General features: G+C 35.9%; 2 protein-coding genes and 1 non-coding gene across 4 annotated transcripts; all 3 read left to right on the top strand.

Moving 5' to 3' along the window:
- Positions 1–225: 225 nt before the first annotated feature.
- On the top strand, positions 226–307 carry TRNAS-GCU (transfer RNA serine (anticodon GCU)). Its single transcript has one exon. It is a non-coding gene; the product is annotated as a tRNA-Ser (tRNA).
- A 16-nt stretch (positions 308–323) lies between these two features.
- LOC110746178 (2,3-bisphosphoglycerate-dependent phosphoglycerate mutase) lies at positions 324–2,481 on the top strand. The gene is made up of 2 exons (XM_021946391.2): positions 324–628; positions 2,077–2,481. Exons 1-2 carry the CDS (start codon positions 485–487, stop codon positions 2,200–2,202), a joined length of 270 nt encoding a protein of 89 aa, XP_021802083.1. The 5' UTR covers positions 324–484; the 3' UTR covers positions 2,203–2,481.
- A 4,049-nt stretch (positions 2,482–6,530) lies between these two features.
- LOC110746173 (Plasma-membrane choline transporter family protein) lies at positions 6,531–10,379 on the top strand. Of its 2 annotated transcripts, XM_021946386.2 has the most exons (5): positions 6,531–6,688; positions 6,817–7,185; positions 7,596–8,510; positions 9,187–9,420; positions 9,573–10,379. In XM_021946386.2, exons 1-5 carry the CDS (start codon positions 6,671–6,673, stop codon positions 9,750–9,752), a joined length of 1,716 nt encoding a protein of 571 aa, XP_021802078.2. In that variant the 5' UTR covers positions 6,531–6,670; the 3' UTR covers positions 9,753–10,379. The 2 variants fall into 2 exon arrangements, with proteins under 2 accessions (XP_021802078.2, XP_088105406.1); XM_088249280.1 differs by lacking the exon at positions 6,531–6,688 and having other exon boundaries at positions 6,766–7,185.
- The last annotated feature ends 2,142 nt before the right edge of the window (positions 10,380–12,521 follow it).

Here is a 12,521-nt window from a genome sequence, read left to right as displayed (position 1 = left end):
GGGTCAAGAGTTGATTACGTGTGGTATAGGAGTGTTTTTGTACAAATCATATCGAGCTGTCCTAAAAAAAATTATCAGAAAAATAAACAAATAAAGCAGGTAGGGTTTTTAAATGGCATCCACTTGCATAATAAACAAGGGCCGGAGTGCGGTTGTGTTTATGTTTTCAGTAAAGCCCCCAACTTTTTAGTCTAAATTAGTTACAGAGAGAAAATGTACAGCAGAGTCGCTTTGGCCGAGTGGTTAAGGCGTGTGCCTGCTAAGTACATGGGGTTTCCCCGCGAGAGTTCGAATCTCTCAGGCGACGAAAGTTTTTGTTTTTGTTTTGTAATGGAAAACTTCACATTTCTTCCCTTAAATAAAATAAAAAATAAAAAATCCGGATGTGAGCATTCCTAAAAGAAAGAGAGAAAACCTAAAAACCCCCAGAACCCTAGAAAAGAGAGAGAAGGCTGAACTGAGAAGTGAGACCGAGTAAAGAGCGATGACGCAGAAAGGGAAGCTATTCAAAGGCCAGCAGAAGAAGAAAACGATTCCTCCCAGCCGCCATGGAAAAATCACTCAAACTCGCAAAGGGAAGCGAGTAATCAAACCTTCTAAAATCAGCAGTGATATGGATGCCGATCGTGTATGTTCTCCTCTCTCTCTCTCTCTCTCTCTCTCTCTCTCTCATTATGCTTTTGTAATATTTGATTTAGTTAGTAATGGATTACTTGCAGTCCCGAATTATCATTTTTGTGCTGGTTTCAGTGAACCCTAATTGTTTGTAACCATGAAACTGGCAAATTGAGAGTTTTAGCCCTTTGCCCATTTCTTCTCTTTTATTATGTTTTCGATTTTAATGAGAAATTGGATTATTTGGTTCTCAAGATTGATATTTTTGGTAGTGGCCTCACTCAAAATTCTACTTAACACTCATCCAGTTTTAATTGACTGAATTTAGAGTTTGATGAATATGGGTAGACCTTAAAGTATTTCTTTGGGGTCATTTGATTATGTAGTGGCTCTAAGTGCAATTAATTTACAGGTGATGTCCTTTCTTTCAGTTTATATTGCAGGCAATCAAATTCTCTTCCACAGATATTTCCATAGGCTTACTCTGTTCTGTTTCATTTCCTTTTCGTACCTTTTGTTTTGGTCTTATTTGGGTAATTTCTTTTGCACAAGGGTATGATAAGTTGGAAAAACAACTGCAGACTATATAACTTTGACTATGGATTCCCTGTTGCGGGTTTGAAGTAAATAGTCTGCTGCTTAGACAATGCTGCCATTATTTATGATGATGCAGCCCCCAAATCTTATATGATTTCGAGAATAGCTAATCGATCTTTTACCTATAAACTGTGGTGCTGTTTTTGGGTTTGTTATAATGCATTAGATTTTTGTCAAGTTCAAGTTATTAGTATTTGAGCTTACGTTGTTTTGTTTCCTATCTATGGTAATAATTAAGTGTCCAAAATTTGTTGGTAGGAGATTTCACATTCTTAGAGATGACAAGACTTTAGTGTGAGAAGTGGGGAGTTTTAGTCACCTTGTTGTAAACTTGGAAGTAGGTGCTAGTAGCTAGATAGTATACTGATTACTGAGTCAATACTTCCTATTAATTTATTCAAATTCACTGATCTAAATATTTCTCTCATTGAAAAACTTCATTGGATGTGTTAATAAACTCCACCCACATTTATGTGTTTTTTGATTATAGGATGTGGAAACTCAAGTCTATGTTAAGGACCAAAACCTATACCTTTATGTGCAACTTTTGCTACTGATTTCTTTCATATTTAAGGACATGATTACTTACTAGGAACTGGAAAGTCATGAATTGGAGAAATTCGGAAAGAGAAGAGAGGAATGAGAATAGGAACAACTACTCCCCCCAATCAATCTAGTTCTTGGTTTTCAAGTTATTGGCGTACAGACATAATTTTTTATTCCTTATGTGTTAGTAAACGTAGAGGAAGCCAGGAATTGGAATAATTCCAATACCCATTCCTAATAAGTAATATATGAACACCGATTGATCTTTCTGACTTTGATCTTTCTCATGGCATCTTACCTTTGTATTTGATGTATCAGGAGATAACAAAGTTCATAAACCAGTGCAATGAGGTGAAGGCCGCCACTGCTGCAAACAAGGAAGGTGGCCAATTAAGCATTGTCAAAACACCTCAAGACTCTGGTAGTAACGCAAAGCAACAGTAGTTGCCGATCTTGTAGAATTATGAGTGTTGAAAGTGATAGGTTGTCTGAAAACACTTAAAAACAAACCACTGCTGAGAATTTTGTTGTGTTGTGTTGGGGTCTTGTAAGATTTTTCTTTCGTAGCAAGGCGAACGTGGGATTTTATTACTACTTACTGCTTCAACTCGTTATATAGTTTGTAGCATGTAATTAAGGCCTAAAGTTTTGGGGTTTGGATTGTTACCTTTCGTATCAATTGTATCAATTATAAATATTGGTATATGATCTGATCCTTCGCAAGTGTGTGACTAGTATTATTCATTAAGCAACCCAAGCTGCACACTGAGATAGTATCTTTTATTTTGTCCAGGACCTCTACTCCGTGATGACTCCATTTTTTCTCGTAAAGAAAACAAAACCATTTGTTTTACATAAATGCAGTAGCAAATTGGCAAAGGCATAACTAACCCAAATACCACACAAGAAAGAAAAAAAAATTGATCATATAATGTGTTTGACCTGTTTGCCTAATTCCTATATCATCTTCCAAACCTAAATCAGATTTGATCATGTTGCTCTGGATCTGTTTCTGCGTCAACTTAAGTTCCATAGAAGATTCAAAATTCAACATGCATATCAATCTAAATTTCATTTTGTATATAAAGCTTGAAAAAAATACCCTGAAATGGCACTACACTTGCTCTTTTTACATGTTCACATTTTGAATATTACAATTAAAAAGCTACGCGAATAAGGCACTCTTAGGGCTGGGCATTTGCACCAAAAACTGGCCAAATCGGACCAATTGAGCCAATTTGGTCCAATGTTTTAAATTTCCAAACTTGCGATTCAAGAACACGAGAATACAAATCCCTCACCTCTCCTAATCCTAAACCACATTAATCGCATATTTCTAGGATCAAAATGATTAAAGACGTTGTGAATGAATCTCACTAGTTCATATACTAAACGATCATCATATTTAGATTATTGGTCATAATTGTATATCAGTTCAAGTAGGCAATCTTTGAGCATTCCATGGCAAAATCCTACTAAAAGCACTACCACATAAATCATCAAGTTTCCCCATGAAATGTAAATATATATTGCAGGGTGTTGTTTAGGGCTGGTGGATGACTTCCTCCTATGTCTGGGTTATATCGAAGAAAGAAAGGGAAGGGGGGTAGGGGGTGGGGGCGCCTCTAAGAATGGGTCTACAAGCACGGGCGGACCTACACCTCCCCTCACCATAAAATCCTTTGGGGTGGACGGAATTTTCCCCTCTACTGGTGCGCACAATGTGTTCGACTAAATGTCTGAAAAAGACTTTGTAATATTCAATTTCATTTTTGCTTCACATAAACTTGTTGTCTCCCAAAATTCCCTTAATGGTGTATGTCTATTTAATAAATATCCATGAGCTTTAATCCCCCTTATTTGGCATCTGTCTTTTCTTAGTTTCTCAACTTATAATTTAATTTTGTTTTATGCATATTTCATGTTTATTTATTCAAAGTTTCTCTCTTCCCTATCTACTAATGTAGATGGGTTTATGGACTCCTTGCACTTGGATTTCCCTCACATACTTTTAGCTTTTTAAATGTTGCCCATTCCCTAAAAAATTTCTGGGTCCGCCAATGTCTACAAGGGCGAGTGTTTGTTTGGAGAGAGAGAGAGAGAGAAGGGGGAAGAGAGATAGTGGGAGAGAGAAAGAGGAGTGGATGGCTGGTAAGGAGAGTGTAGGGGTGGGCGACGATGATGAGAGGGTGGGGTGGAGGTGGTTTGCGGTCATGATAGAGTAGGGTGGGTGGTGGTGAGGAGATGGTGGGGTGCTAGGGTTTGGGGAAGAAGATGAAGGTTGTTGGAGATGGATTTTTATTTATTGAAATAATAATATTTTCTTATTTATTTAATGAATAATATTATCAAACCACGTGGTACCATATGAGTGGGTCTATGTGGCATATTTATTGCCACATTAGTGGTTAACATACTTATCAATAGCAAGAGTAGCGGTAGCTATGAAAGTGAAAGTAAAACTAACTTCGTATGTGCAACTCAGATGAAAAAAAAGTTAATATAGTAAAAGTTGAAACTCGATAAACTTTAGAGTAGTAAAGTGAAAATTACTTAAAAAAAAACAGAATAGTAATAGAAGATAGAAACACAGCTTCAATGTGCTCATTCATTTTTGAAAAAATTTATTTCAAAATTTTAAATTTTTTTCATAATATGAGTGAGTCCACGTGGCTCATTCATTGCCACGTCAAAGTTTAACAGACCTCTTAATGGATAAGATTGACGGTGTGTATGAAAGTATTGCAAAAATAAACGTTAGGTATGAGATAAAGACGGAAAAAATACTTCAGGCTGAAACTCGATAAACATTAGAGTAGTAAAATAAAATTTACCCACTTATAAAAAAAAGGAAACAGAATTTCAAGTGATGTAGTCTCTTTGTTTGTTTGTTTTTTTCATTTATTTATATTAACAACATACTCCATTTAACACTGTAAAATTGGCAGTGTTCACCAAACAAGAAAGAAACACAGCTTCAATGTGCTCTAAACTTAACTTTTTATCTTTGTCATTTTCTGTTTTTGAATACAAAAACAGTGACGCATACTCATAAATAAGAGAAGTTGAGGTGGATATGATTATGAGTCATCAAATATGATGGTCCAGGCCCACTTATCTTAGCCACGTTTTCTCCAACCCAAAACAGGGACAACAAATAATGCTTCTAGGTAGGGCCTGCCTTAACTGTCAAATTATTATAAAAAGGAATAAAAAAGCTCTAATTCCAATGTAGTCAGCAGAAGCGGGCCCACCGCTTGACCTGTCACATCCACGTGGAGCTAAGGGGTCCAAGTAATTCTCCAATTTCACTGATCTTTTATCATAATACTTTTCAACATTTCCCCCTGGTCAAATGTGGCTTGCCATCACTTTTTACAGCATGGAACTTTGGAGATTTTACTGAAGATTTTCGTGATAAACGACTCAAAAAAGATCATTGAGCTGAAATAATTTTTTTTTTTAATGTCAGAAATTTTTTCAAATAGAGAAATAATTTTTTTTTCTATTATCTTGACTCATCTTTTTTTTTTTTTGGGGTCAAATCTTGACTCATCTAAATCTTGAGGATTTCATAATAAATCCATTTTAATATGACATAATGTACAAAAGTCGTTACATAACCTATTTGGAGTAAAAAATCCAAAATTAGCCACTTGTTATTTTTTAATTGGTTCTTATGAAATTTTAACACACTAAGAACCAATTATAAATTGACAAGTAGCTAGTTTTGGATTTTTCTCTCAAAATATGCTCTATATGGGTTTTTGTATAATATGCCATGCTAAAATGTGTTTTCGAATAAATATCTACCTTTCTGGCTAGCTAGCGTATGAAGAAAGAAATAATACTTGCATAATTGTTTTGGTGTTGAGTCATTTCACAATTTATCTTACTAAAATTACAAATTAAAAGTGGACTATGTTTGTTTAGTTCTTTGACCATAATTAAAAGATTCAGTATTTTTTATTATTATTAATAAGGATGAGGGGATTTAAATTGGGATATCCTTCAATATTAGAAAGAAAAATACTACTTCAACATAACCATGTACCCGACATATATTTTACTAACAGAAATTTGGACATAATAAATGTTGTGTTAAGACACTTCAGCGATGAATTTATGAACACAACTATATATAATACATAGCAACTGTTATGTTGACTTCGACTTGATTTAATTTAATTTGAAGACTTATATTTTGAAGGGATTGCTCCAATTGGAAAAAAACGTAAGAGATTATGGATGCCAAATAACGGTTCCTCTGAATCAAAGTGAACAGAAGAAATAACAGCAGTTTCTAGTTTGTTCCTTGCACGGCCTGGAAATGACAAGGCATGGACGATGAGGTGGGTTTTCTTTTGATCCCTTTTTGCATACGCCTCTCTCTCTCTCTCTCTCTCTCCTCTTTTCTTGTATAAAAGTCAAATGCCTATTATGCCACCATTTCTCCCACCCTCATAAATTTGATTTTTACTTACCTCACCCTTCATGGCCCATCAGGCATCCATCTCAGCCGTCCAATACTTCACCCACAACAAAATCCAACCGTCCGTACTCTGAACACCCAATGCAAATTACAAAGACACCCACCAACTGCAGGAAGACTCTGTTTCAACGTGCTTCATCCTCAATCTGACACGAACCCACGTAGCCTCCTCGCATTGGTCAACATCTCCCACGCTCCACCTTGGTGCGTTGATCTTGACTATGAACATGTTGGTCCCAGCAACTCTGATACTCTGAGGTAATTAATTTTGTCCAAAAGAGAGGAGCCAATAAACATCAGCATCCACCACCACCACAACAATAGATAGATACACATAAACGTACAGAACACACATAAACATTCCGACCGCAACATCACCTCCACTTCCACAGCCGCCGGTGCCACGTCATCACCGCCGACATGGGTGCTGCAGAGCCTGTAAAACAACCATCTTTACCATTCAACAAATTTTAATCTTTTGTTAATTTTCTCATTTTATTTTTCTTGTTTTGTTGTTGTTGGTCATGTAAATGCCAAAAAGGTCTGAACTTTGGTGTGATATGCAGGTGGTGGAGAGAGAAAATGAAGAAGTTGAGGTGAGAGAGGAAAATGGGAGGAAGAAGGAAGAGGGGGAAGAGAGAGATGTTGAGAAAGGTGACGAGGTGGGTTTTGAATTTGAAGAACCGGCGGTGGCTGCAGAGAGCAACACCAATGATGACCATAATCAGAGAGATGTTCATATGTCAATGATGCATAGGCTAAATCCTACAAACCCTTTGAGAATCGTCATCAATAGTAACACCAGAGCTGCAACTCCACCTCCTCCTCGGTTCTCTCATGGAAGTAATAATATCAGAGTTGGTGCTACTCCATCTCCTTCTCACTTCTCTCATACTCCCCCGCATTCTCAGCCTCGTTCTACACCAACCCCACAAGTAAGTTTTTTTGTTTTTGTTTTCACAGAATTAAACATATGGGGTAGCTTAACTTTCATCAGTTTGTGATTTTCAAGTCAATTAAGTGATGTTTACGGAAGATTAAGCAAAGATATCCCAATTTTTTTTTTCTTGGAATACCTTTTTAATTTCTTCTTTTCTCCTAAAGTTCTTTCATCAGTTTGAAATGATACAGATGCTTTATCTGGGAGTTAGTTGTACCAAATTTTGTTTTTAACTTTTTAAGTTCCTCTTTTCCCCCTTTTATTCCAATGTGAAATGGAGTCTTTGTTGGGTCTCTTTCTATGGCATTAATTCATTGATAGAAACTGTATATGCAAAGTTTGTGTAAGAATTTGTAAATCATCAGTCTGATATGTTGTTGGGTTTTCTCTCAAAATTTTCACCAGCCATCTATTACAACACTGAATTCAAGAAAATACACCAACAAGATATCTCTGTTCCTGTTCCTTCTACACATGGTTGCAGCTATTGGGCTTGTTGGTTTTCTTATATTCAAGGGAGTTCAGGGGCTGATAGAAGCATCTGACAACAGAGTTAAGCGAGCAGAGAAAAGAGTTTTAAAGTTTTTTCTACCACAAGTTGAAGCTGCATCTCTTTTAAGCATTATCCTTGCATTTGCATGGCAAAAGGCAGTGAGGGTGTGGCCTAAATTTTTTGTTCATTTCATATTATGGACCACTTTTCTCATGTCTCTGTCTGCTGGAATTCTACTAATTTGCTTCCAAAAGGCTGCCACTGATGGCGTTGGGGTCTGTTTTATTGCTTTTGCAATAGGCAATGGCTTATACGCTTGTTGGATCACGCAGCGGATTGGATTTTGTAGCAAGATATTGATCAAATCGCTCGAACCAGTATCAAAGTTCCCTGATTTGAATCAACCCACTTATTGGATGCTTGGGGTTGGATTTTTGTGGATGTCCCTATGGAATCTAGCAGTAATTGGAGCTCTGAATTTCTATTTGACCCCACTGATGATAGTTTTGCTGGGATTGAGTTTGGCTTGGACAGCCGAAGTAATGAGGAATGTGGCAAATATAACCGTGAGTAGGGTTATTTCTCTGTATTATCTCAGAGGAATGCAATCTAACACTAAATTTTGCTTTCAAAGAGCCTTGAGTAAAAGTCTTGGAAGTGCATGCTTTGCATCTCTCTTTGTGCCTTCAATTGAAGCCCTGAGAATTGTTGCTCGAGCCTTAAATTTACTTGAGGGAGAAGATGAGTTCATGTTTTCTTGTGCACATTGCTGTCTGAGAGTCATGGAGTCCATCTTCAGATATGGCAATGGCTGGGCCTTTGTACAGGTACCTTTATTCATAAGCCATTATCAATTGATTTGAGATTAATTTTCTTCAATTCTATTTGCATATCATACAAGCAGAACAAAGAACTATAACATTGGTTCCTATCTTCTTTTTCAACCAGAAGGGATTTCTTTGGCATTGCAAAATATATTTGTTTAGCCAGCTGATCAATATTTCTTTAACACAGTGGGACTTTACTGGCCGTTCCTTTATCATGTTGGAATAATATGGATAACGAATTATGCTGAAAGCTGATTATGTCTGCTGCTTCGTCAATGAAATCATCTGTAAATGAGTTATGCTACCTGCTATGGATAAAGAATAAATTTCTTGTTATTAAATGAATCAAATTAGATGGAACTTCTTTGTCAGAAGTGTACATGCAATCTATTGGTTTAAAGTAGATTTTAAGTCATTCGCAAATGTCATGTAAGATCATGATTGGTTATTTAGTTTTCAGAATGATTCAAAGCATCAGCATATACTTTTATATTCAACATCAAGTTATTTTTCGCCATTTGGTTGTTAAGTTACTACTATCTTGTCAACTCACTTGTGATCACGTACGATATTTTGAATTACTTATAATGCAGTCATTGTCTAAATGGTCAATGGTTTAGCACTAAATTAATAGAAGTTAAACTCAGTTATCTTAATTTCAACCAATTACTATCAGATAGCAGCATATGGGAAGGGTTTTGTGAAGGCATCACAAGACACTTGGGAGCTCTTTGAAAGACAAGAAATGGAACAAATTGTTGATTCGGATATTACCAGCTCAATCTGCTTCTTAACTGGCGTCTGCAGTGGCTCTATGTGTGTCATAGTTGTGGCTGCTTGGACCGCCACAGTGCACCAAAGTTTCACAGCCACCATTTCCCTCATTGCATTCTTCATTGGATACCTTATGGTTGGTGGCCCTTATTTGACCAGTCTATGTTCATGCTCTTTTATTTATTTTATGCATATAAACCATGTGATCAACTTGTCAATTCTTTAATCTTTATTGCTTTGCTCTTCAATTGACCTAACCTAATCAATGTTTAATTTTTGCCTTTTCAGACCAGGATAGCCATGGCACTACCACATGCTTGTGTAGGTAGTTACTTTGTTTGCTATGCAGAGAACCCAGACAACCGATTATTTGACAACACAATTAAGGATCGTCTGGCTTTGATGAAATCTGGTCGAGATGTAGCCATCCGCACACCTCGAGTACCCCGCCGGTTTGCAGCAAGGTAAAACATAGTGACACTGCCATTAACTCCTCACACTGCAGCACCACCATTTGTGCTCTCACATAGAAGTGTGAAGGAGTGCAGGAGGTGTTTTGGCACTCCCAAACATAGTTCCGGCCCTGATTTACCCTAATTGTACGATATTATGAGGGCATCGGATATAGTTTGGACGGATTTTTTGGATGTGCAAGTTATATATTTACTACCTCTTGTAACATGTATGTGTGTGGTCCATTGCGTGCATGTCAATGGAAAGTATGTATGTATAACTGGCACATATTTTCGGGGAGTCAAGGAATCAGCCACAAATGAGCTCAAAGTTAAAATTACCTACAATTGCAAGAGTGAGTGATGGTGCTGGTGATCAAAGGTTTTTTGAATGAGAGAGTTGAAGCATTACTGGATGTACTGTTGGAAGGAACGTGGAGGCACTGAGATTCCATCCAACAAGGCTTAAAAGAAAGTGTCTCTTGCTCCTTGTCCTTTTGAATAATGTATCTACTTTTGGCATATACCATATGCTCAAAAAAAAAAAAAAAAAAATGCCCCACCGTTATTTTATTATCTTCACCTTGTTCAAAAAGACCCACCATTATTTTTCTGTAATTATTCATTATTTAATTCTCTCAAATCTCAATCTTGTAGATATGCCCTCGAGTTTCTTATGTTTATGGTAAGTTAGGTTCAGGTTAATTAAATTAATGCACATTGTTGATACTGATACACTATTTTAGGTGGGCTAGGATTGTTTAATGTGTATTGGCTGCCCTATCTATGTAGTGTTATTTTTTTATCTTTTCGATGCCCGAATGGGGCAATGAATGATGAACTATGCAAACAGGTAATCTATATCTTTATTTTTTTGGCTGGGTGATTATTTTTTGGGAACAAAATATGCAATTGAAAAGGAAAAAATAATAATAGAGGACGTAGGTTGTCATGTCATGTGTCACATATATTTGTATCAATAAGTTTGTAAATAAGTTGGTAGCCGTAGAATTATTGATAAATAAATTATATTTTTGGATTTTTTTTTTCTCTCGACAATCGAGAAAATCTGGATAACGTAAAAAATATATATATGTATATTTATTATGAAGAGAAATTCTAGTATGAATTTCAAATGGAATGATTGGAGGAGCCATGGTAATTTGAGTGCCAGTCAAAAATCTTATGATTGGATTTCATACAAAATCATGATTCTTGAGCTGATCAACATGTTCTTTTAGTAGAAAAAGTTCTTTTGAATATAAACCAACCAAAAAAATTGATTGTCTGGTTCTGGTGGCAAGCACTATAGCCTGTAGGGAAGAGCCATGATTAAAAATATTGTTGAAGTTCAAATCCAAAAAAATAAAGCAATGTTGAAGTTGAAAGCATAAAGCATTAACTTTTTGTTTTTAGTTTTTTTAATACAAGCGACGGTTTAAATTATAAGGGCACTACTAAGGTGTTATTGGTTCGAATTTGAGACTAATGATTTACAAATCAGGACCCTTTTCAATATACTAGACCCGTTAGCACTAAATTATTTGTTTATCAAGCTTTATAGCCTTTTCTAGAAAAGAAAAAAAAAGCTTTATAGCTGTTGATTCCAGATATTAAGAATATAATTTAGCTGTTCATTTTTGGTTTCATGAAAAAGAAACCAACTCATTAATATAATTTCCCTCTAACCTGATAACAATTGCTAATAAATAAGATAAAAGATTCCTACCCTTCTTTTGCAATAAAAAAATTCCTCATTTGTTTGCTTGTAGGGTAGGTAGGTCCAATCGACCTTTGCTCGCTACCTTTTTTCTTATCCATCATAAAGAAAATGGTTCATAAACTAAACTTATTATACCATCACGTGTGATATATATATCATAAAGTAGAGAATTTGTACAAAGCAATAAAGATTTTGCCATTTGCCACTGCATGCAGTTGTAACTAAACAACTTGTCCCTTACGTTAACGAGATCTTGCCCAGTGAAAAAGAGTGAAAAAGGGTAATGATTTGTAGATTAGTGATCTTAAGTTCAAATCCCATGACATCTTGATTATGTGTGTGAGAAGTACCCTCCCATGTAGTTTAAACTATCGCTTGTACTAAAAAAATAAATGACAGCCTTACAACATGGCAGCAATGATTTGTTGTTGGGACAAATTTTCGAAGATGTTCAATTTATTCCAAGAGAAGTCAAATAATGTGGCACACACATTGGCAAATTTAAGGAGATTTATTTGGCTTGGCTAAAGGTGCCTCTGATTTTATTGAGTTAGTTGATTCTATTGATTTTAGTTAGGCTTCATGCCCCCAGTCGTATTTCTTGATTTCAATAAATGAGTCCTTGTGCTGTGAAGGCTTTATCTAAAAAAAGAGAGAAAAAAAAAGAAGAAAAGATTGAGTCATTTTCAACTTTATCTTTGTGAGCTTGTACGTAGCTGTAATATTTGTTTTTGGCATAAAGCATATTTTTTTACTTATAATTTGGTGTAATTGCGTAGGCGTAGCCAACCAAGCACAACCACTTTTCCATTAGTGTTAAGGCACCATATAGCCTCCGTAGCCATTGCTTGTGTCAAAAATGTCAAGGGGAAATATGATACGACAAAGCACCAACATGGGTATTATACAGAGTTTGAGTTTTAAACGCCAACTTAGAATAAGAAGCTTCCTTGATATTATTATTTGGGACAGTTTTGTTGCCCGTGTTTATTTAATATTGCAGATTAATTTGTATGTTTGAGCTTCCTTACTGGGTTGCTTGATTTTGTTGTATTTATGCCA

This window comes from Prunus avium, chromosome 2 (assembly GCF_965620075.1).
Source record: "Prunus avium chromosome 2, drPruAviu1.hap1.1, whole genome shotgun sequence".
Lineage (NCBI taxonomy): Eukaryota > Viridiplantae > Streptophyta > Magnoliopsida > Rosales > Rosaceae > Prunus > Prunus avium.
The sequence above is the reverse complement of the archived record's forward strand: the minus strand, read 5'-3'. Positions and strand labels throughout refer to the sequence as shown.

What these genes read in the sequence shown, in the direction of transcription:
- LOC110746178 (XM_021946391.2), top strand. Translation starts at nt 485, where the DNA reads ATGACGCAGAAAGGGAAGCTATTCAAAGGCCAGCAGAAGAAGAAAACG. An exon ending in GTGATATGGATGCCGATCGT is followed by an intron (nt 629 to 2,076) that starts GTATGTTCTCCT and finishes TTGATGTATCAG; the next exon opens with GAGATAACAAAGTTCATAAA.
- LOC110746173 (XM_088249280.1), top strand. Translation starts at nt 6,781, where the DNA reads ATGCCAAAAAGGTCTGAACTTTGGTGTGATATGCAGGTGGTGGAGAGA. An exon ending in GTTCTACACCAACCCCACAA is followed by an intron (nt 7,186 to 7,595) that starts GTAAGTTTTTTT and finishes AATTTTCACCAG; the next exon opens with CCATCTATTACAACACTGAA. An exon ending in ATGGCTGGGCCTTTGTACAG is followed by an intron (nt 8,511 to 9,186) that starts GTACCTTTATTC and finishes AATTACTATCAG; the next exon opens with ATAGCAGCATATGGGAAGGG.